We start from the raw sequence: 23,255 nt of genomic DNA, 5'->3' as shown, positions 1-23,255 counted from the left end.
GCGCCGGTGGGCGCTCTACTGGAGGCGCGGAGCGCCGAGCTGTCAGAGCTGGCTCTGTCCCCCCAGACGGGTGCGCGGTGTCTCCTGCTGGAGAACAACTTGCCCGAGCCCCGAAGTGCACGTGTTTGAGAGTGGGAAAAGGCGGGGAAATGCGTGCGGCCCCACCGGGGCGCGGGGCGGCATCGGGGCAGCGGCCGGCAGGTGCACGGCGACCCCGCCGCGCCGGCCCCCGCCCCGGCCGTGGGAGGTGGAGCGGCAACGGGCCGGGGGGCGCGCAGCGAACTTGGGCAGGACGTGGGGGGTCCGGCCCCCTCCCGCTGCTGCTGCCCGGCGCAGGCCGAGGGGCGAATCCGTGTGCTCGGGCCGGAGTTTGTGGGCGAGGGAGCGGAAAGGCGGCCGGCGGTGTTGGGGCGCGAACGGAACATCGCGGGGGGCGGCGGCGAACGCCCCAACTTGCTCGGGCGGCGGTCTGGGCAGCTCCGCGATTTGGCTCTTGCCCCCGTGCCTGGCGAGCGGGACGGAGCGGGGCTGCGGCACTGCTGTGTAACGGGCCGCTCTCCCTGGGGAGGTGAGTGCGGCTCCAGCCATCATTCCACTTGTTCCTCTTAGACAAAGCCACCCTGCCCAGCCCTGGGCACGCGTAGTCGCCAGCTCCCAGGAGAATTTTGGTGGTGTTTGTGTTTTTTTGTTTTTTTTTTTTTTGGGAGGGGGGCAGCCTGGAGGATGTTTGGTTGTTTTGGTTTTATTTGTAGAAATTTTTTTAATTTGCTTTTCCCTTCCCGTTCGCGCCCGCCCGTTCGTTCCCGATAGGATGAATTTGGGAAGGGTGGAGGCAAAGGGTGTTTGTTTGTTTGCACCGCCTGCTGGTTGGTTTCCTGTGACAAGAGGTGATAACACAGTTTCCAGAACTGTCTGGGAGTGGGAGGAGAGACGGACAGAGAAAATGAGCTCGTCTCCGAGCTGCCGCTCGATCCGCCGTCCCGTCCACCCCCTCGGTGGCAGCGTGGCCACGGGGGCGGGCGGGGAAGGTGCCGTGGCCGTTTTCGGCAGTGACAGCGCTTTGAGCGAGAGGCGGCGGAGCCGGGGGCACCAAGTTTGATTTGCAGCCGTGGCCGAGCGGATTGGTGCGACCGGCGGCGGGGAGGAGCGGGAGCCGGGAGGGAGGAGAAGGAGGGGGCCAGCCGGGCCGCTTCTCCTGGAAGGCGGCCGTGCAGCTGGCCGGGGAGGTGCCACCCCCGCGGGGGAGGTGTAGCCCGGCCAGGAGGCTGCTCCGTGACCGCAGCCGGCCGTGCCCTGGCGGCTCCGGGGTCGGCGCCGCTGCCGCGAACCCTGGGCGGGCGCGGTGCCGGGCCGGGGCCGAGATGGGATCGCTGCGGGAGGAGGAGGAGGAGAGCCGCCCTGAGCGGTGCCCGGCCGGGCTGGAGCCGGCTGTCGGCGTGAGTGCCGCGTTGGAAGCGACTCCCGAAGGCTCGGCTCCTCTCCTCCTGCGGGGAGTGGCCCCATCCCGCAGCCGTGGGCTCAGCGCACCTGCGAGCAGCGCCTGCCGCCGGCCAACTTCTCCTGCCGGCTCTCTCCGGCTGGTCCTCAGCTGCTCGCCTTATTCTGAGAAAGTTGATTAGGTTCACCGGCAGGTGAGAGTCGGGGCATCCTGAGATCTGTCACCTCCCTGCCCCTTCCCAGTAAAACAGGCCGTGGAAGTATTAGAAATTCCAGTAGGATTCAGCAGCACATCTTAGTTGATGTTTTTATGCCAGCCCCATTTTTTAGAGAAAGGTTTTAGCTGTTATTTTGAATAATTTCCTTTTTAAGCAGGTGCTGTCTTTTAACTAAGTCAGAAGCTGCCCACACTTGTAAACCTAAAACCTTCATTAAAGTTATGCCAAAATATGCTTGTTATGATTCTATTTCTAGATGTTTCTCACACTCAGTGGGATATTGTTGAAACAGCAAGAATTGTATGTTTTAGTGGCAGGATTTTCCCTCTGGCTTCAGATAGCACTTGCTCCCAGCTTTTGAGCTATGTTTAATACATATGTTTAAAATAAAATAATAATAATAAACTCCCCTTTCCTCTCACAGCTGCAGATTTCCCTTCCAGCTTCTCTGGTTTCATTCCCAATTCACAGAACCTAGTAAAAAAACCCTCAAACTTCCAGTGTTTCCTCAAATGATTTCTCCATGTGTTTAGTACTGCTGCTTCATGCTCCCATTTTCAACTGGAGATGGCCAAACTGGTACCATTTCCTAGGTGGAAGAGAGGAACTGCAGTGGGTGCAGGTTGAGTTGCAATAATTCTTGGAACGCAGTTCATGCATTGCTCGAGATTTTGGATGGTCCGTTTCACTCACTCCCACAGTTTGGGAATAATTTGCTGCCACTGTTCAGGTAGTAAGTTAATATTATGGGCTGGCTTGCACAGGTGCATAAATAAGCACGTGGATTCCTGAGAAGTGTTGGGTTGATATGGCCAAATTGTGCTTTTCTCTTATATTGATAAATTTTGGATAGGTGTGCTGAATTTGGTAGAAATATTCCCTGTGGAGAACACTGTTGGCCTTGTTTCATGACACTTGGAGGATTTTTTTCCTCCAGATTTAAGGTCTGTGACTCTTTGCACTGTGGATGGTGCTCCGTAATAGAATTTTAAGTAAATTTTAGTAATAGCTTATTTCTGATGTGCTTCCTTTTTTGTTTGTTTGTTTGTTTTAGGTCTAGGGTAGAAGCAAAAGAGCTTCTTGTGATGTCAGGTGTCAGTGAAGAAGGGGTGGTGTTATAAATAAGCTATTTAAAAAGAACCCAATAATAGAACCCAAATGTCTCCATCTTCTATTTTATTATACTGTGTCACACTTCGCTTCCATTTGTACAGTAGGTGTTCTGAAGCAATTTCTTGTGTACTAGAGATAATTAGGTCTTCGTTTCATTGCAGTTAGTGGGTTACTTTCAGGAAAAGCCAGTTTTTCAGTTTGTCTTCAGGGTGTACATCTGTCATAACTCTGCTTTCTTCCCATTCTGTCTCTGCAGCTGTTCAGTGCAGTTTGTTACAGTGACACCCGTTAACATGGTTACAGTTAATTGTCTGTCAGAGTTTGAATTATACACTCTTTTACCCAGGGGTTTATGCAGCCCTTGAAAATACTTCAGTAAGAATTGTGCTGTGGAAAACCTTTGACCTGAGGATGTAGATTTTCCCATGTATATTTTTTTTTACAATCTGGTTCTGTTTAGCTATATGCGTAACAAGGACTGACACACTTTACATCTTTCCCTTCGATTGCCTCTCTAGTTGAGGTCAAACTTAGTGAAGAACCATGTGGGGTTCTTAACTGTGTATGTGGCACATGGGGGTGTGTGTGTGCACGCTGTTGTCCCAGTTTCTTGGGGTAGTGTCTGGATTTCTGCCCTTTGTATTTTTTACACTCTTATCAGTGCAGCTCCTGGGACTTCAGCGTGGGAGAAAAAAGGAAAGGTCTTGACATCCATGTCCAGTGGGGTCTTTGGGTTTTGTTGGTAATTTATCTCTTGGAGAGGTAAGGATGGACTAGCATGGTAAAACGAACACTGCTAAAAATAATGATTTTGCTGTGCTGTGTCAAGTTGCTGAGTCTAACCCATTGCACTGCATCTGTCATCCAATACTTGGAAGTGGACAACAAAGTCTGTATGCCTGCCTGCATCTAGTTGTTTGTGTGGATTAAGATGTTTGTTGCTCAGCTCCACAAGGATATATAAATTCAAATGCTGTTGTGTGGCCTGACATTGATTATATTGGATTATTGTCTTGTCATTTCATTTGCACAGCATTTACAAGTGTTTTGAAAAAGGCTTCCCACGCTCTCCAAAACACAGGAGTCAGTTTCAGGTGGTGTAGTTTTGCCTTCAAAAACAATTTGAGCAAATGCACCATCGAAGTCCAGAGTTGCATTGTTATGTTTAAAGTTTGTATCTAATCATTGAGCAAAACCCGGAGCTTAAGCAAGCATGATTAAAAAGGATGGAAAAGCGACTGGTGATGTGTTTCTGGAAAACAGAGCAGCACCTTCAGCCTCTGGAAAAGCACAGTAGGGTGTGTTGTAAGCTGTGTTTGGCCTCACAGTGCTGCCCTGGTATGGCCAGCTCATCTGAGGGTGACTGAGGACTAAAAAGGCATCGTCTGTGTCCCATTGGTGCCATTTATCATGGTGGTTCAATGAAGTGCTCTTGGATGCTTTGCTTCCCATGGAATTGGAGTAACATTGCCAGCAGAATCGTGGCTGTTTCTTGGAAGCTGTGTTTGGCTGAAGGCTGGCATTAGCCTGAGCCCAGTTTGGTTCCTCCCCGATGAGTTGCTAAAGGTTATACTGGAGTGTTGGGAGAAAACATGATCAGCATGCTCTGTGTTGGTCTGACTGATTTCTGAATGGATGATTTTAACAAAATAAACCATTGTCTTTCGAAGAAATGAAACTGAAAGTTTATATATAAAAGTTGCTGAGTTACTAAGAATTTACAGGAGTCACTGGAAACTGATAGAAAGTGTGGCTTGGTGATGCAGCCTTTGTCAGCTTAGGGTTGTTAGACTCTGCAGCAGCTTTGGAAGTGCTGGGCTTTCTCTTCAGGTGGAGAGTGTGTTGGGCAAACACCCCTTGGGGGCTGGTGTAAGAATTTGGGAAAAACAGGTGTAGAAATGTTTGTTAGGAGATCCAGGGCTCAGCCACAAGCACTGCTTGGCTGGCTGTGTCCTTGCTTCAGAGCGCTGTTCGTTCTGCAAAGGGGTTTGGGAGCTCGTTCTGTGGCATGGGTGGGTGCAGTGGATTTTTGTGGGAACTTCTGGGCTGGACAGCAATTATGTGATTGCAGGTACTTAGGAATTGAGCTCAGTCATCTGGGTGTCTCTTCTTGCCCTGCAAGTGTTGCAGGCTGGGGTGCATAGCTTTTACTCCTGGTATTAAAGCTGGTCTGGAATGTTTTACTGTTTTTGTGCTTACATAGGAATTCTCTTTGCTTACAGCCACTTTGCTTACATACACTGTGATCACAGTGTATGCCTGCTGGAACAGGGCAAAAATTTGCAGTATCAGTCTGCATCTAACCCTCGCTATCCCTGACCCATGTTTGTTTTTAATGTGCACTTTTTAACATGTTTATTGTGTGACTTTGGGTCACCCACCACCTGGCAGAAACCAGTAGGATTTCAATGTGCATGGTTCTAAGTCTCACTAGCTATTCCAGTGTTGTCTCTAGAACATGTGTTCTGGTCTGTGGATATGAACATCTGGTGGCAGCTGTTTAAAATTATTTTAGAAGCTGAAAAAAGCAGTTCTTCTAGTGACAAAAGTTCCAGGGGGTTAATCTTATGAGGTTTGAGTCTTGCTCTAAGAAGCCAAATGCTGGTTTTTCATCTCTGATTTAGCTCCCTGTAAACTCAGGTTAGGTTAAAAAATGGGAAAATCAGATCTCTGAGTTTTAATTATTTTTTCCTCCGTATGGATCTATAAAACAATCTCCCAGGAGCTTCATCAAATGGGATATTTCTTTTAATGTTACTATTGAGAACACAGGCTTTTCAGTGTGGCCAACTTCAGATGCCTGACTAAAGTGGACAAGGAAATGAACTATCTTATCTAATACTCTGTGCTCACAAAAGTGGCTTCTGCTCTGGCTTATTTCCTGAAGAACTCTGGAGAGTGCTTAAACTGGGAGGTGTGATTACTACTCTTTCCTCCAAAAAGCAACCAAAAAGGGGATGGTCAGTTTGTTTTTTAAAGACAGGTGGTAGAAGCAAGAAGGTTTCGTCTCTTTCCTTATGTTTTTGAATTTGCAGAATGTATGTTAGGGGGAGATTAAGTCAAAATGAACTTGTCCAGAAAGATGTGAAGGAGGAGAACTCCAAGTTTTCTTGTTTGTTGCAAGTTCACAGGTGTTTCCTAGTGTACTTAAACTCTGTTGCTTTGCTTAACAGTGTATTGTGCTTTTCAGACTGTGTGGGAAATAAACCAAGAAGTGAACCAGAAACATGCAAATTACACTTCTGAGACAGGACAATTTTCCTGTATTTTCTTCCAAATTTTCTTTACTTTGTTTATGGGAGATTTTTGCTAAGTGAATATCTTCTTTTACATTGCTGTTATTAATATGTGAACTAACAGAAAAAGTACTTTACAGATAGATGTTCATCCTCCTAGTTTTGGCCTTGTAAGAACTAATTGATTTTTCAGTTCTGTCTTAGCCTGTTTTGAATCTGAGTATTGGCTTTCTGTCTAAGTGACTATATAGGAGCTTGGCTCTGGATCTCTTAAATTTATACCAGGTGTATATTCAGTGGTTTTGATGGTTCTGGCTGGTATGGGTATTTATCCACTGGCAGCATTTCCATCTCCCATACACACAAAGTTCTGGCCTGCTTCAAAGCAATTTCTGGAGAGAATTCTTCTAGCCCTGTAAGAGGCTCCCATTGATGATTCTTTATTCTCTGGCATCAGACACTGTATGTGAACTTTTACTCTATGAAATGGTGACAAAAGGTCTTGGTGAGGTGAATCATTCAGCTTCTCTTTAGTGAGCAAAGCTTGCAGTTCAAAACTGTTACACATTTCAATGACAGGTGTATTAAATCCCACTCTGAAAAGTCACTCTGTGGGAGGGAGGCTTCCCCCCAGCTCTGTTTGCACGTGTAGTATGAAAAAGGAGGCCATCCTGCAATGCTCCTGCTCTTAGGACTGTATTAAGTTCTCTGCAAGTATAAAATAGTATCTCAGATTCAGTTGCTTGTTACTTGCTAGCGGTGACAAAATGAATTCCCTCAAAAATAAAATTCTTTTTAGATGAACTGCTTCTGGAAGAGCAGATATTTTTGTGCTCTATTGTAAATAGTGTCAGGCTTTGTTAGGCTTTTTGGGTTTCCTTATTTTGGGAATCAGTCTTACAAAAGTTGAAAGCATTATTGAATTTCTTAAAATGAGCTGTGTTCTCAGTGAACAAAGCTGAAGCAGTTAATTCCTACCCCGAAGGACCAATGGTAAGAGTTTTGCTGAGAGGTTTGAGGAAGTCTGAACTCACGTGGAAGTAAGGTTAGATTTTCTGCACTTAGCTAGAAGCAAAGGAATATTTTGGTATCTAATCTCCAAATCTGTGTGCAGAGATAGGTATGAGGGATTTGCTGCCAGCAGAGTGCCCAGACCTTGTTGATACAACTGATATGTGGTAAGCGAAGACTCAGGGGTTTTGATGTGCATCTAGAGTCCTTGTCAGTTTAACTTATGGTGGCTATGCCTTTCTGGACTTGTCTTGTCATGTTTTTGTCTGCTCTTCAACTTGCACTTTTTAATAGCTTTTTACATGTAAATACTGACTAGCTATGTACAGCTTCTTTGTTTTTACTGAATTTGGCTTTGTTCCACAGGGAGTACGCGTGAAAATGTCAGTGCTGTGAGAACTGCAGTTAAAAAGATTTGGAATTTTTTGCCTTTTTATCACAGAGGCCAAAATGATTCTTTTATCACATGGGCATGTGCCCATGAATTCGGTATTGGTAGAAATCTGGCAATTTGGAGGAACATCTGAATAATCATCTGAATAATCTTACTCCCAAAGAACAGTTAGTGTTAGGCATGGCTCTAGAAATGTGCCTGCAGGAGGAAGTAACTCTCTCATCTTAGAGGGTGGTGCTTTCCAGGGCATAGATGATGCATGTTTAGTTAATCTGGGAAAACTGGGCTTGCTACTGCTGATGTTTTGCTTTTTATGTGTAAGTGGATGACTTTAATCTCCGATTTCGTAAATCTGGCACTTAAAACAGGAACAAAATTGCTCCAAAAATATATTAGCCAAAGTAAATATTTACACAAGCAGTAAAAACGTTATTGTATTGCGAATCCAGTGTCAGAATAGGCAGGGGAAGTGAAGCACACTGGCTGGGGATATTTAGTGATTTTAACACCTCTCGGGACAAAACACAGCGTTCTGGTGGGGGGAAAGCGTCGGTGGGATTGTCATTGCCACTCTCCAGCCTTGTTCACCTGCTCACGCTATAGCAGCCTAATGAAGCACCCTTGAGAGGTTCACTGTTCATCTCTGAGCTGCTGGTGGAGTTGTTTGTTTTCCTTTGTGCGCTGGAAATGCTCGCATGCCATCAGAAGCAGGAGTTGATGAGTAGTGTGTGTTATTACCTGGGGTTAAGTGCTGTCTCATTGCTTCCCAGGCTGCCTGCTGTTTCCCGGGGAGATCATGAAACGCCAGCGGCTTCCTAGCAGCAGCGAGGACTCTGACGACAATGGCAGTAAGTGCTCCTTTGGTGTAGAGTGCAGGAGGTTCCGAGTTGGAAAACGTGTTCTAATGCAGTGCTGCATGTGCCAGAGGCATTCTGCATCTTGGCTGAACTGGTAGCAATGTGTGTTGTAAGGATCTAGTTTTGATCTCAGTCATTCTGAGCACAGGTGTTCAGTAGATCCAGGATCCCCACCCCTGCTGCTGAACTGACATGTGGTTTTAGTGAATAAGATAAAACAAGAGCTTTTACCAAATAAAATATGAAATAGTTAATCTTGCAATTGACGTTCTGAAATAGGTACCATTGACTGACATGTTGCTGATTACAGCGCTTGTTTGCAATGTCATTTGATGCACAAATGCATACTATATAAACCTTCTATCAAACTTTAAAAATTCTTTACAAATTCACGTCCCACAAAAAGTCAGTGGTCATCTTTGAAATCTTGGCAAGCAGCACAACGTAATCTTTATAAGGACAGAGTGAACATGGAGACATCTGCTGACATTGCCCATAGAAGTTTGCATAAGGATTTAAAATTTGTTTCAGTCTTCTCACACCCTCTTACACAGTGGGAAAGTCTAGTGCTTCAAGCTTAAGCAGAAAAGGTTAACGGGCATAAAAGTTGTTCCTCACTGCATTTGAAGATTTTCTTTGAGAAATTGGTTACGAGAATTTGAATTCAGCAAACCACTACTTTGGATGCAGAACATATTTATGGTTTTTAACTGTTTCTGTACTGCTGTAAATAGCACACACTGTGGTGTCTCTTCTCTGTCTTGTGTTTGGATTCCAGTGACGGATAATCTTTCATTTAAGCAAAATCTTAATCTTTCATTTAAGCAGAAAAAACAAGGGGTGGGGGGGAGAGACAAAATACCAGTTTGGGGAATGTGCCAAGGTGTCTTATTTGCCCAAATGAGCAAGTAGGTTGCACTTGACAATACTGCAGCTTAGCAGTTGTCAGAGAGGTTTTTGTGGTTTTGATTTGATCTATCTGGATGCACATCTTCAAACCTGGGTATTTTGGTAGCATTTCAGTCTGAAAATGATTGGGGTGGTTTCCTAGGTTCTTTTGAAAGCTTCACTTTGAGAACTTAGCCCTGTGGTACACTGTAGCCCCACGTAGGTGACTGCTTCACCTGCATTTCTTAGGTGTGTCTGTGCTGCCTGGGATCTGCTCAGGTATGGCCAAAGCTGCCTCTTTAAACAGCCCTGGGCAAACTGCTGCTGAAATGAAGTAGTAAAGGTGAAAGGATTTGAGAAGGTAAGAACTAGCAGGCTGATTAGGAGTTAATCCAAATAAGGATTGAGCAAAATCTGTTACAAGTGAGGAATTTGGCTTGGTTTTGGAGAGTTACCTGCAGTTGGGGGATTTTGGAAGAAGAAACCCCAAACAAATCAGACATATTTTTATTGGTTAGAAGTTTGGTTGAGGTTATTAAAACTGAAGTCAGTGTACTTCCTTAAAGGTGATGTGTACTTCCCAGAAACAAAGCTGTGTTTTTATTTGTAAAATAAACAAGTAGCAGCAAGCATGATATCTTCCATTAGAATTTAGCTTCACCCTGTTTTCATTCCCTAGCAACTTTATAAAATAGTGTTTCATATTAATAATAGTCTTTATTTTCAGTCTCTTAGCTGTTTTTTAAAGCCTTTGATCTTTTCATGTGCCTTGTGTAACAGCTTTTACCAAATAAAATATGAAGCAGTTAATCTTGGAATTGAAGTTCTGAAACAGATACAATTGACTGACCTGTTGCTGATTACAGTGCTTGTTTGTAATGTCATTTGATGTATGACTATTTGGAATAGAGTTACCAACTTAGTGAATTTTATTTTCCACAATATCCATAGGCCATGATATAAGAAAATGAGTTTGGAAAAGAAAAGGAAACCTCTTACCCTTTTATGATCTGTCTATTTTAAAGCCTGGTTGTTGCAAATAACTTCACTGAATACATTGCATGGCAAAGGTAGGGAGATTTTAAAAGCATTTTCAAGAATTATTTTAAATATATGCCACTTCCTTTGCATTACATTTGTTCTTTCCTTGATTATGGTTTATTTTTTTTCCCCTCTTGTTACAGGTTGAATTCAGATACAGGTTCCTGCATATTTATTCTATTACTGTATACATATTCAGAAGGATCAAGGATTATTAATCAGAGACCCAGATAATTTGAATGTGGGGTCAGCACTTCCAAGGCTTTTTGTCATTCAGACTTCCCTGAAAAGAATGATTGACTTAGCTCAGGTCCTTTCCTCTTTTCCTGTTACAGGAGATACCAGCGGTTCCTTGCACCTACGTTTGAATGTCAAGGGTGTCCCCTTACAGGTTTCACCTTCACAGGATCTCTCTTGCCTTTGGTAGAATTACTGATTACTCTTCACTGTGTTTGTTTCTGTATTCTTACTTTGTCAGTAGTATCTCTGATCCACCGTACTTACAGTAGTCTTAGAAGAGTAAGCAAGTTTTCCCCCCTCTCAAAAAAAAAAAAAAATTCTCTTGATTTTTTATGGTCTGTATTGAAGGCTTCAAGTTTTTCACTGGCTGTTTTTCCTTCTCACGGTTTCTAGAGGCTGACAACAATTACATTTGACTTCTGGGCATTTTAAACAGACATCATCTAATTGAAAAATTGAAATTTTAGTCAACACTGAGTTGGAATCCTGTTATCAAACATCTGATGCCCTTTCAGTCAGTGGTGCCTCTTGACCCTCCAGTGGACTTGTTGCATCATTATGAGCTCTATGGTCTTTAAGCTTAGGGCTCAGCCTTGCTCTCCCTCATCCTAAAAGAGGATTGTGCCTTCAGCTGCTGCAGTTCTGCAGCTGATTTTGCATACCATGCTTTACTGGACTGTGATCAGTTTCAACATAGGGTCACTGACTAAATGTAACCTGAATGATGGTGGATTTTTGGGCTAGGCTCCAGCATGTAGGCTTTTGCAAAAAAAAATTGGAAAATATCTTGGCATAAAAAAAAAATCTACATTTTATTTTCTTGAGCTCAAGATCCTGAATATTTGGAATGTAATAGTAATGATGCCACTAATAATGGAATTTATTAAAAAAAAAGTTGTTTTTCATTGGATCACTGAACTGAATCAGTTTCCTTGGTAGTCACAAGGAAACAAAGCTCATACCCAAGTGCTAAAAATACATTATTCTGGAGATACAGTAGTTCTTCAGAGGGAGCAAAAGGTGCTCTCATTTTGTGAGATGAAAGAAGGAAGAATGGCTTTCATTTAGGGATGAAATACAGCGGAGAAGAAAGCTTAACAACATGGCTGCAGTCCTAGAGTATGTACATGTGTTTACTGACTCATGTAAGATATTTTCGTGTGGATGTTTATGTGTTTTTTACAATATTTTAGAGCCTTGCAGCTTAAAGTCAGCACCCTTGCTTTCCTCATCACTTCCTTACCCTCAGACTTGATTCTTTTCTGAAAGCTAAGCTCCCAAAAATATTTATTTCACGTACTTCAACCTAACTACTAAGCTGTGTCCCCTTAGAATCAAAATTCTAAATCCTCATTTCAACACAAAGCCAAAATAGCATATTTGAAGCACTGGGCAGGAGGTGTCAGTGCCAGTTTTGCCTGGCAGTTTTGAAGTTAGTCCCTGGATATCTGAGTGTGTTCTCAGGGATTTCATTTTCTGAAATTAGAGGTCACTTTTGAACATCTTACCCGTGAAATATAATTGAATGAAAAATGACTGCAGGCATTGCTCTGGATTTTGAACTTCTGTCTAAATACAGAGGAATGGTGTTGAGAGAGGAGGTTTTGGGGAAGTGCCTGAGAGCTGAGAGTTTTTGCTCCTGAAAGCTTTTCTTTTTTGGTCACCTGGCAGAGCTGGTTTGTTCCTGTGGCCTTCCAGATAGTGTAGTAGAGAAGCTATAATGAACATTCATATTAGCTAGGTCCATCATAAAAGCCTTGTGATGTGCATGCTGCATTCTTCAAAGCCTGTAGAAAGGAAATAAGTAATGTTTACCTCAAATCCACTATGCTCCTGTTTTCTGGTGGCTGGCTTTGATAGTTTCTAAGCAAATTTTGCTACACTGCATTTCAGCTTGCTCCTCTGTTGCTAAACCTTCTCTTTGTGATTTGGGGGTCTCACTCTAATGAAATGTTAGATAGTGAAACTGTTTTAGCTTTTCTGCTCAGTGTTTGACACCTGGCTTTTTAGCCTCGTTGGTCTGTAAATCTGCAAAGGTGGTTTGTGCTGAATATTCCATATGATGTTTCCTGGTGAAATCAAGTTGTGCAGTGGAGGAGTTCCCATTTATAGCTTTAAGGCATTCCTTTTTGCATAAATTGCTTTGACATGTGGACAGCTTGTTTTTGAGAAAGGCTGAAACTCATGGAAATTTGTATAAGGGATATTGTGTGAAATCCAGGCACTCCTTGGTGTCAAAGTAAGTTTGTGCACTGTTTTCTGTGAGCAAGGAATTCAAAGCATGATTTTATTCAGACTTCATTTGCTCCCATGATGCTTTTTCATTTATTCTTGGAGGGGCTATCAATTTATCATACTCCTACATGCAGAGTGACCAAGAGAAGAGCTGAATACACTTACAGATGAAAAATACCTGCAAGATTTACAGAGTTTCACGTGAGTTCTGAGAAATGAAGGATTTAATACCTATGGATTATGGAATAGAGTTCTGTAATTTAGGCAGACCCTTATTCTATCATTGCTAAACAAATGTTATTTTAAAGTTAAACGAAATTTGCCAATATCCATTGCACTGACTGAATGACAAGGATCTTAGATTTAGAAAGGGCTTTGAATCCCAGTGGATTCCTGTAGTGTTTGAGATGGATCCCAGGGTGCCTTCACAAAGGTTACTGAGTACATAACCTTGTGGGTGTGTGTCATTTACTGTAGAATTGCAGCCGCTGCTGGCCTGAAAAGTGGTGATTGCATGTGCAGAGCTTTGTGAAAAGGAAGCGAGGAAGGTTTTTTTGGTTTTCATTTGAAAACAGGAGGTAAGGGATGGTGACTGAACAACAGAATGTAGTTACAGAGCTCAGAATTTGAGTAAAGCAGCAAGTGTAGTGGTCACTCTGTGCCTTTGGAAAAGGGTTGGTGAGTGATGACAGATGGTAAGAACGAGCATTTTATCTGAAGGTTAATCTCAGAGTGGGGCAGAGTGGCTTGTGGTGAAGTTGCTGGAGCGATCTGGAAGAGTGATTTGAAAGGCTTATCTTGGCTGATAGGGTATCACATCTGAGGAAGGGACTTCACAAAATGATCACCATCATTTGACAGCAAAAAAGAACTGACAGGAGGAAAAGTGCCAGGAAAACCACAGCTCTGGACACAAAGAGAGCAGGCCACAGAGCTGCTCAAGGAATTAGTAGGTAAAGTCCCCATGGAAAATGTTTTTGCAGGTACTGGGGTCCATCAGTGCTTGTCAGTTTTTAAACACTGCCTCCTAAGGGCACAAGAGCAGGCAATTCCTAAACATTACAAGTCAAGCAGGCAAGGCAGAAGGCTGGCTGGGCTGAACAGGGATGTCCTCTTGGATGTAAGGCGAAAAAGGAAGGTGCATTCTGACTACAGTGAGGTCAAGTGACTTGGGAAGAGTACAGAGATGCTGCTTGCCACTGTAGGGAGAAATTCATATGGCCAAAGCTCACTTGGAGTTGAAGATGGCCAGAAATGTGGGGGACAATAGAGAGTTGTATTAAATACATTAATGGCAAAAGGCAGTATTGAAATAGCATCAGCCTGTTACAGGATGAGGATGGGCACCTCACAAACAGGGACATGGACATGGACAAGGCAGAGGTGTTTAATGCATTCTTTGCCCCTGTGTTCAACACTGATGATGGACCAAGGGGATCTCAGTGCCCTGAGCTGGAGGATCATGACAGTGAGAATCAACTCCCAGTTGACCCTGAACTTGTGCAGAATCTGTTGCTGCAGCTGGATCCCTACAAATCCATAGGGCCTGATGGGATTCATCACAGAATCCTCAAGGAGGTAGCTGATGTCACTGAAAAACATTTTTTGATGATTTTTGAACCGTTTCAGGAATCCTGAGACATCCCAGCTGACTGGAAGCTGGCAAATATCGTCACAATTTTCAAAAAGTGTGAGAAGGAGCATCCTGAAGACTACAGTTCTGTCAGTGTCACTTTGGTGCCTAATCATGGAAAAAATTAATTTAATCATGGTAAAATCATGGAAAAGATTATTTGGGGAGGTATTGAAAAACAGCTGTAGGATAATGCAACTAGTGTTGGTCACAGCCAGCACAGCTTTGTGAGGGGAGACTCCTGCTTGTTGAATCCTTCTACAACAGGGTCACCTACTTAGTTGATCTAGGAAAGCCAGTAAATGCAATCTTTTTGGACTTGAGCAAAGCTTTGGATACTGTTTCTCATAATCCTTCTGGACAAGACGTCTAGCACACAGCTGGATAACCGTGTTACGTGATGGGTGAGCCACTGGCTCATGGGTCGGGCACAAAGACATCAACTGGTGTCCAGGCTCTTCAGGGCTCCATCCTCACCCTGTGCTCTTCAGTGTCTTCCTAAATGGCCTGGACATGGAACTGGAAGGAATACTAAGTAAATATGCTTGAGGACACTTCTTTGGGAGGCACTGTCAACTCCCTTGTGGGCAAAGTGGCCCTGCAAGACCTCAGCAAATAAGGGAGATGAGCAATCACCGACTATATAAAGGACAGTAAGGACAAGTGCTGGATTCTGCACCTGAGCTGAGGCAACCCTGGATGTATGGACAGACTGGGGAATAAGAGGCTGGAAAACAGTGATGTGGAAAGGGCCCTGGGAGTGGTGTTAGACGTAAAGTTTAATGAGAGCTAGCAGTGCCCTGGCAGCCAGGAGGGCAGCCCTGTCCTGGGGGGCATCAGGTGCAGCATCACCAGCTGGGTAAGGAAAGGGATTGTCCTGCTCTGCTCTGGGGTGGCCTCACCTCCAGTGCTGGGGGCAATTTGGGGTGCTGCAATATAAAAAAGACATGGAGCTTTGAGAAGCCATCCAAAGGAGGGCCACGAGGATGGTGGAGGGTCTGGAAGATGAGCCATATGAGGAGTGGCTGAGGGCACTTGGTCTGTTCAGGCTGAAAAAGAGGAGACTGAGGAGAGACATTGTGGTCTTCCACATCCTTGCAAGGGGAAGCAGAGGGGTAGGTTCAGATCTCTTCACTCTCATAACCAGGGACAGGACTCAAGGAAATGGCATGAAGTGAACCAGGGAGGCTTAGGCTGGATATCAGGAGAAAGTTTTTCACCCAGAGGGTGGCTGGGCACTGGAACAGCTCCCCAGGGCAGTGTCACAGCACCAACCTGGCAGAGTTCACAAAACATTTGAACAATTCTCTCAGGCTCGTGGTGTGACTCCTGAGACTGGTCGTGTGCAGGGCCAGGAGCTGGACTCCTGATCCTAATGGTTCCCTTCCAGCTCAGCACATTCTGTGATACCATGATTCATTTTTGGAGAGGCACATTAATTTTTCTTTACAAGACTGCTAGACTGAGTACACGTAAGTCCACTGGACTTTCAAGCCTTGACGACATCATGTTATCAGCCTATGAATGGGAGGTGCTCAAATTGACTTTGATAACCTGTGGTAAACTGGAGTTCAAACTGTTATGGTAAAGCACGGCTACCATGGGAGTTAGTCTGGGGCTCGAGTGGCACTTGGGTCTTTTGCTGGAAAACAAGATGAGGTCTAGGAATTCCTGACTGTTTTAAGAGTGCTGTGTGCCTGTGCGTGGTTATGTGTGTGTTCTGTGAGATGATAAAACTCAACTACGTGCTACTGAGGAAAGGGATGACAGGTGGCAACTTGTGTTAAAGTGCTGTGGCAGGGAGCTGCAGGGATGGTTCATTATGTGTGTCAGAGACTGAGCACTTGTGCTGTGGTGTTGTAAAGCACTGCAGAGATCGTGTGGATCGACACATTGTTCAGCAGCTGCAACTGGGGAGTCGTCAACTGATAGTAAATTTCAAGGAGCATTGCTGTTGACAAAAGATAAAAGGCTATTGCTTCTTCTGTTTTGATCTTGAAGGAGATTATTGTATTATAATATGCTATAAAGATAAGGAAGATAGATGGGCAAGCCCTCCAGCAACAGAAAAGTGAGAAAGAAAATTTGGCTTTGTGAAATGGTGTCTTAGGTTGTGTTTGCTTGCATGCTGCTTGTCTCTGTGATAAGGCCTGAAGATCCTGCCCGGCCGGCTCTTTCTGTACCTGACATAGTGGAAACTGCCCGCAGAATAGCGCGCTTCTGTTTGCTTCGTGCTGGAATTTGAGTCCGAGTGTGGAGCTGTTCCTGAGTGGCGCAGAGATCCTGCAGGAAGGAGTTGTGGGCCAGGCACTGAATGGAGAGACTGAGCACCTCTGTTGTCTCCTCGGCCGTAGATCTCGGTGACAGCGGTGGCAGCGGCGCCTCGTTGGGCTCGGAGTGAGCTGCGGGGCGGCACGGGCGTCTGGGGAGGCTGCTGCTGAGCAGAAGTGACAGGCAGCCATGGATCTGTGTCAGGGCCGCTTTGCTGTGCTGTGCTGCCTGCTGCAGTGGGGTAGAACAGTGTATTTACACTGAGAGAAGCACACGCAGGGATCCGAGCCTTCGAAGCGCTCAGAGGCTGGAGCAGCACGTAGTTCTCCAGGGACGCAGCTGGGTGCCTTACAGGTGGCTTTACAACAGCCTTGTGCATGATGCTTAATAGCTGGGACTTCTCTGCTCATGCTGAGCAGTGCATTAGCTGTGGGGTAGAATTCCCTGAGGCTTTGAATTGTTTTATTGGTTCCAAGCAGTTTTCTGTTTTGATTGGATTTTTTTTTTTTTTGGGGGGGGGAATGAAAATGTATTCTTGACAGATCATTTAATAAAATGATGCTGTTAAAATTGATTAAGTTTTTCCTTTTGGGAAGCATGTGTTCTTCACAAGTGGGGAAAAAGAATGCACACTCCTTGATTGCTTTCTTTTATTATCAGGAGGCGTGTGTGCTACGTACACCCTGTGGTGGTATTATAAGAACACTGTATTTACAGTGTGAGTGTTCATAGCAGCCTTGGGGAAAAGAAAAAATTCCTGTTTGAGTCTGAGAAGTCTTTGCAGCACCAATGGTGTGTTAGAACTCTGCCTCCCTCACTGAGGATTACACCTTTTTAGTGGTTTGGGATTCCTTTTTGCTTTTTGTCTTCAAGTAGATAAATGCAAAAGGAAAGCTAAGAGCAGGTAACAGCAGTATGATCCCTCCCCCGTTCTTCTCAGTGATGAAAGCCTTTTAAAACACTCAAACACCTTGGTCATCTGAAAGAATCTGAATTGTGGAAGAATCCAAATGATCTCGGTCTCTCTCCTAGAGTGATGATGCTGAGTAGGCTACTGCATTCATCCTAGACTTGCCGTGATCATGTAACACTTAATAAGATACCTTTTATCTCTGATGTCTTAACAATGATGGAAATGCATATTTTGGATGTTATATTTGGCTTCATGCCTTGGATTTGTGTATTTTTCATATTTACTGTTTCTCACGTGGCTTATGGTAACATGAGCTCTCTTAACATCTCACTGTTTTTCCATCTGCTGTGAAACTCATTCTTCCCATGAGGTATATAATGGTATCTTACAGAACTTTTATATCATCCAAATCCCAGTGATTCAGACTTGCCTTACAATGTTTTTTTTAAAAAAATATTTTACCATAACAGAGTTTAACTCTTGTCTTGATCTTTAGTTGTTTTTCTAGTCTTGATGATTCTAATCCAGTTTGGGACTGGGGATGGTACTCATAAAACTTGAGGAACACAGTGATTTTGGATACTTAATGAAAGAGAATGATTTTGGTGAAGTGTCTGGAATCTTCCTGAAACAACTGAACTAAGTTCATGTGCTTATTATAGTACAGAAGAGCTGTTTCGAATCCTGTGTTTTGTTTTGACCAAAGTAGATTCTGCCTTTTGTATAATCCAGGGATGGTTCTTCATGCACATGTACAAATGTACAAATGTACAAATCAGATCATTAAGCACTGAAGCAGGTGTAATGGACTGTGAATTTCTGCTTTCAGTGAGGTCCCTTTTCTGGATTAAGTGTGCAAATATGGAAAGGATGTTTAATAGACAAATAACATCCTTACTTTTCCTCCTGCAGTTTTATTGGTGTAGGCAGAGTGGGTGGATGGTTTATTAATGAGGGCTTTGGGAAATTCAGTGGCTTGGGCTGGCACTGGTGAAGACGCTGATGTTTTGCCATTAGCTGTGATGGAAGCAGAATTGCAACTTTTGTTTGGGATTTCAAAAGTAGCTAGAGTCAATACTGTTATGGGCTGGATATTTTGCTGTCATTTGGCTGGCTCTTTCAATTTCTTACTTTCTTGTCTAAGCAGCGGTGCTTGGTTTGAATCTGAATTCAAGGCTGGCTTTGTTTATTCAGTGAGTAAATGTTTTCCCTACTGATGTGAAGCCCTTGCCAAAGGTCATCTGCTAGCTGCAGTTTGTAGTAAAACCTCAGTCCCGTGAGGAATTCTTCCACTGTTTTCTCCTGGTATTATGTAGTTTACGCTGCTCAGAAAAAACCCAACAACCCCTTCAGTAACAGTGTTTCCACTGTGAGTCCACCAGCCTTGTGTCCAAGGAAGAGCCTGTTACAAAACTGATAAAAACTTTCTTTCCTTATTCAGTGTAGCAAGGTGGTTGGCTTGGAAGAAAAACCCTTATTTACAATAGATCCTGAGGAAGGCTGGCTGTGTTTGACTTGTCTCTCAGGCATGGAAATTTTACATAGTGTGCTTTCATCTAGCACTTAAAAAAATAATTTAAAGTGAAGTTCTTGTAGTTTTGATGATAAGAATTACCCTTTTGTGAAACTTGGAACAGTTAGTTAATCCAGTGACCAAACCCTTGTGTAAATGGACATAGAAGTGTGCATTTGAAACACTTGTTCTGATGTGTAAGATGACACAGTGAGGAAATGGAGATGGGTGATGTGGCAGGGATTGTCTTACTCCTCACCTTTGGAGCTTCTTTGTGGCGTGAGAGGGACCTGGAAAAAGTGGCCCATACTCTTTTTTTAATTCAGTTTATGATAAGTTGTCATCAGAGCTGGGTTAAAGGACACTGGTAAAGACCCAGAAGTACATCACACTGCCACTACACTAATTTTGCCACATGCTTTCCTTACTTGGGAACAACTGTGTTAAATCCTCCAGACTGATGAGCTCATCTGTCACAGAAACTTGAATCAAACACACCATGCCAATACAGCTTGTTGTTCTTAATTATCTTTCATGTGAGCAGGCTCTCTCTCCCAGGTCCAACAGTGAAGAAAAACCACTCAGATCCACAAAAGAATTGGAAATTTCCAGGTGCTGACTTGCTGGTGCAGTGGTTTAACTTGCTGAACACCTCAGTGGCAGCTAGTTGATCAGATATTAATGTTTTGCCAATGGAAAATATCAGAACCCATGAGAACTGAATAGTAATCTGTGGGGGTAGGTATGTGGTCTGTGTCTTCTAGGGAGGCTGTTGATTAAAGAAATCACATCTGTCTGAGTGTTAAAATGTTAATATTTACATTGCTGCATTACAGGAAATAAATCTGGATTTTTTTTTTTTTTTTGTCATGCATTTTAGCTGTATATCTCACAGTTTTTGTGAGGGATTTTACTTATTCCCTTCTGACCTTAAGCAGAGTTTGGGGATGGTCTGATAGGATCCTTGCAACTGCTTGTGTTGTGTACTGTGCTCCTGCTGTGTTTCTGTACTCCTGCTTGTGTTTCTTCTTCAGTTTTCAATGGAACAATTAAATGGAATGGTACTTAAATGATCTTGGGAGTCTGGCTTTTCTCACAGAGTAATAAATGGCAGTCACTCACTATTTTTCTTCCTTCTTTCTATGAAGGGAAGAAAAGAAGAAAGAGTGCTGATAACTTCACCATGTTTTATATTAAAACACTAACATTTACTTTAAATGATCCTCTCTGTATTCTTACCTCAGGAGATAAGGTTTTTTAGCTATTTGCTGGGAACATTGCTTCAGTTTTGAGCATTATGCATATTCTGTGTAATGTCTGTTATTCACTGCTGTGTTCCAGAGAGGTTGTACTGGGGCAGATTTCTTAATGGATCACTAACTGAAAAGAGAAGACAGATAACTAAAACCTAATGAATTCAGTCAAATTTTTCTAGTGAAAGCATTGTATAGATACTTCACTTCTAAATTTTTTTTTTTTTTTTAATAGAGAACTTATCCCATCCTGTGCTTTTGAACAGGGCTTTCTTGAGGGAATCCTTGAGAGTTTTCTGTGGGCTGGTGTGAGGTGGTGCTGTTCTTACAGATTGTAGCCTTACCCTTTTTACTCCTACCATGTTTGTGCACAGACAGTGAAGGAATGAGCAGTGTGGGAAGGCCTTTGCATCAGTTTGCTTCAATTAACATCCAGATCTGCAAATACTGAGTTAATGACATAGGTCTTAGCTTCCATGCCAGAGAGACCTAGTACAAGTCCTTCATCTCTGCAACCAAGAAAGATTTATTGGCTTTTTTTTTTTTTTCATTGCTCCTTTGTAGTTGACAGTGGAAAATACTTGCTGTACCTGTAAATCTTAACTGTGTTGAAATGAGTTGATTTGCACAGGTGCAATATATTCTGGTGTCAAAGCACTATCTTGTCAAAGGAGTGCAGATTCTTTCTCTTTTTCCTTTCCTCCCGTTACAATATTTCTGAAAGCTGACAGAGACCCTGTCAAACAGTTTCAAGGCAAAAAGGTATAATTTGTTTGGAATGTAGTGAATAATTACACAGACAAAAATCATACAGCCACACTGGGAGATTTGCTTGGGAGAAGAAACAACAGCTTGTTCTGTGGGTTCTGCTGTGTGTGTGTGGCTGTGTGCTTCATTTTGCAGAGGCTTTTGCCAGCAGAAATCAGGTAACCAGTGTAGGTATCTAGGACATTAGCTTCAAAGAATACATCCCAAGCTATTGGCAGAGCTCCTGGTCAGTTATTAATCTGCAGGAAGTCATTTATTGATGCTCAGGGGGAGAAGGATGTTATGAAGTGGCTTTTTTTGGAATGCTGGGTGGAAGGCAGGTAAGTGCAGTGCAACCAGTACAGGCACACCTCAGCTGGGAAATGAGAAACAAAACAGACCCAAGAAAGTGATCAGAGAAATTTAGGATTGAGTGGCTTTTATTTTCTGGTTTATTTTGAAAGAGTTTCCTGGGGATTTGTCACAGAAGCCTGCAAATTATCATTTCTGTGTCCTAGGTCTGTTTACCTGGTCCCAGCATTCCAGATCTCAACGTCGCAGGACTTCATGTTCCAGAGATGAGGACCGGAAACCTTCTGAGGTATTTCTGGAATTTGACTTGCATTTTGTTACATCTCTCACAGTACCTGTACACACAATATATACATGCATGTCTTCCGGTAATGGATCAATTTTTTTCTGATTTACTTTTTTTTTTTTTAATTATTATTTTTTTTTCCCCTACATTTTGGCTGGCACATACCTCCCCTTCCTCACCCCTTCTTCCCCTCTCCCCCCTCCCCTGAAGATTAGAGAGTTCAGCTGTTGGCACAGCTACTGCCAGCACCAGTTTCTATCTGTGAATTTTGTTGTAGTCTGACACCCATTCAGCATAGCTTCAGAGTCTTTCTTGAGCTATTTTAGGCATTGGGGTTTATTTGCAGCTTGATTTGTGAACAGTGGAAATTTACATTATGTGCATTTATTTCATAGTTTGTACTGGAGCTCTGTGTGTGTGATCTTTGCTAAAGTGCTTGTCAAACTAGAAATCTGCTTCCTGACAGTCCTGTCTCTTCTAGTGCTTTGAAGAAATGCTATCAGGGGAGATAAAAATCTTTGAACTTTCCAGGTTGAATCAGCTGTTAGTAACACACAAAATGTGATCCATTTCTTTGGAAATGTTCCTGCTGAATCTTCCTGTCTTCAGGCAAAATACTACACTGCAGACTTTGTAGAAGCTGCAAAGAAAGGATTAGCTCTGGGAGACGGAATTTCTCATTTATTGTACTTACACATTAGTAAGTAGTATTGAGGAAAAAGTGCTTTATTAATCTCCCTAATGACAGTGTACCTAAGTCTCAGAGAAGAGTTTTCACAAGGAGATGCCATTCATTGTTCAGTGTGAACTATGCCTAGTACTGCTGGTTTCCAAACTCCTGTGACTGTTGGCTATTACAGACCTTTTTTTTTTTTTTTTTGCCATTGTGAAGATCCCTGGTGAATTTATTCTTGTGAGCAATAAGCTTATTTTCCTTAGTTACCTTTTGTGCATTGCTTAGAAGTAGCCCCTTACACCTGCTTTTGAGAACCACCTCGTGAACGGCTATCAAGAAATCATCGGAGATAATTAGGAGTCTTGCAGTTGATTTTTTGTGTGCTTCTGTTTTCTTCTCTCCCTTACCTTGCTTTTGCTGTCAGAATCTTTGCAGTTTTGTGCTGTTCTCTCATGTTTTCTCAGTCTGGATGAACTTCTCTTGTGCTTCCCTTTAGCTCTGCTGCACAGCCTTTCCCCCGCTGCGTTGTCCCTGCTCGCCGCAGCAGAAGCGCGCTGGCAGGAAAGCGACGCGCGCAAACTCCCCGGGTGAAATCCTGGCCTCAGTGAACTTGGTGGCAAAATTCCCACTGACTTCAGCGTGGCCAGGCTTTCACCCTTTAGCTTTGAAGTGTTCAGTGCTTCTGAGAGCCAGCACTTCTGTAAGCTCTGCTTTCCTCCAGGCACTCCGATTGCATCAGCAGCTAGAGCAGAAAGAATGGTGTCATGGGGCCACTGGCCTGGGAAGGAGTTTCTTGGCTGTCAGGTGCTGCATTAGCTTTGCTTCTGAGGGAGTTTTGTGACAAATTTATCCAAGAGCCTGAGTTATTTTGGCCCTGAGACTGAGCGAGGTTTGTGTCCCATTTTATATTTTTAGTGTTCTTTTAATTTGACTTTTGATTGCTTTAAGTCAAATCACTTAAAAGTGCAGAATCCCCTGGCC

The 23,255-nt window shown here is 43.4% G+C and overlaps 1 protein-coding gene across 2 annotated transcripts in view; it reads left to right on the top strand.

Annotated features, from left to right (window-relative positions):
- JADE1 (jade family PHD finger 1) overlaps positions 1-23,255 on the top strand; it is a 43,548-nt gene that overhangs the window by 775 nt on the left and 19,518 nt on the right. For both annotated transcript variants that reach the window (XM_077783040.1, XM_021541610.3), the window contains exons 2-3: positions 8,180-8,257; positions 21,519-21,601. In XM_077783040.1, the coding sequence (XP_077639166.1) occupies positions 8,206-8,257; positions 21,519-21,601 (135 nt within the window). In that variant the 5' untranslated portion in view covers positions 8,180-8,205. The remainder of the gene's footprint in view (positions 1-8,179; positions 8,258-21,518; positions 21,602-23,255) is intronic.

Source organism: Lonchura striata, chromosome 4 (assembly GCF_046129695.1).
Source record: "Lonchura striata isolate bLonStr1 chromosome 4, bLonStr1.mat, whole genome shotgun sequence".
Classification (NCBI taxonomy): Eukaryota; Metazoa; Chordata; class Aves; order Passeriformes; family Estrildidae; genus Lonchura; species Lonchura striata.
This window is presented reverse-complemented; position numbering and strand designations above follow the sequence as displayed.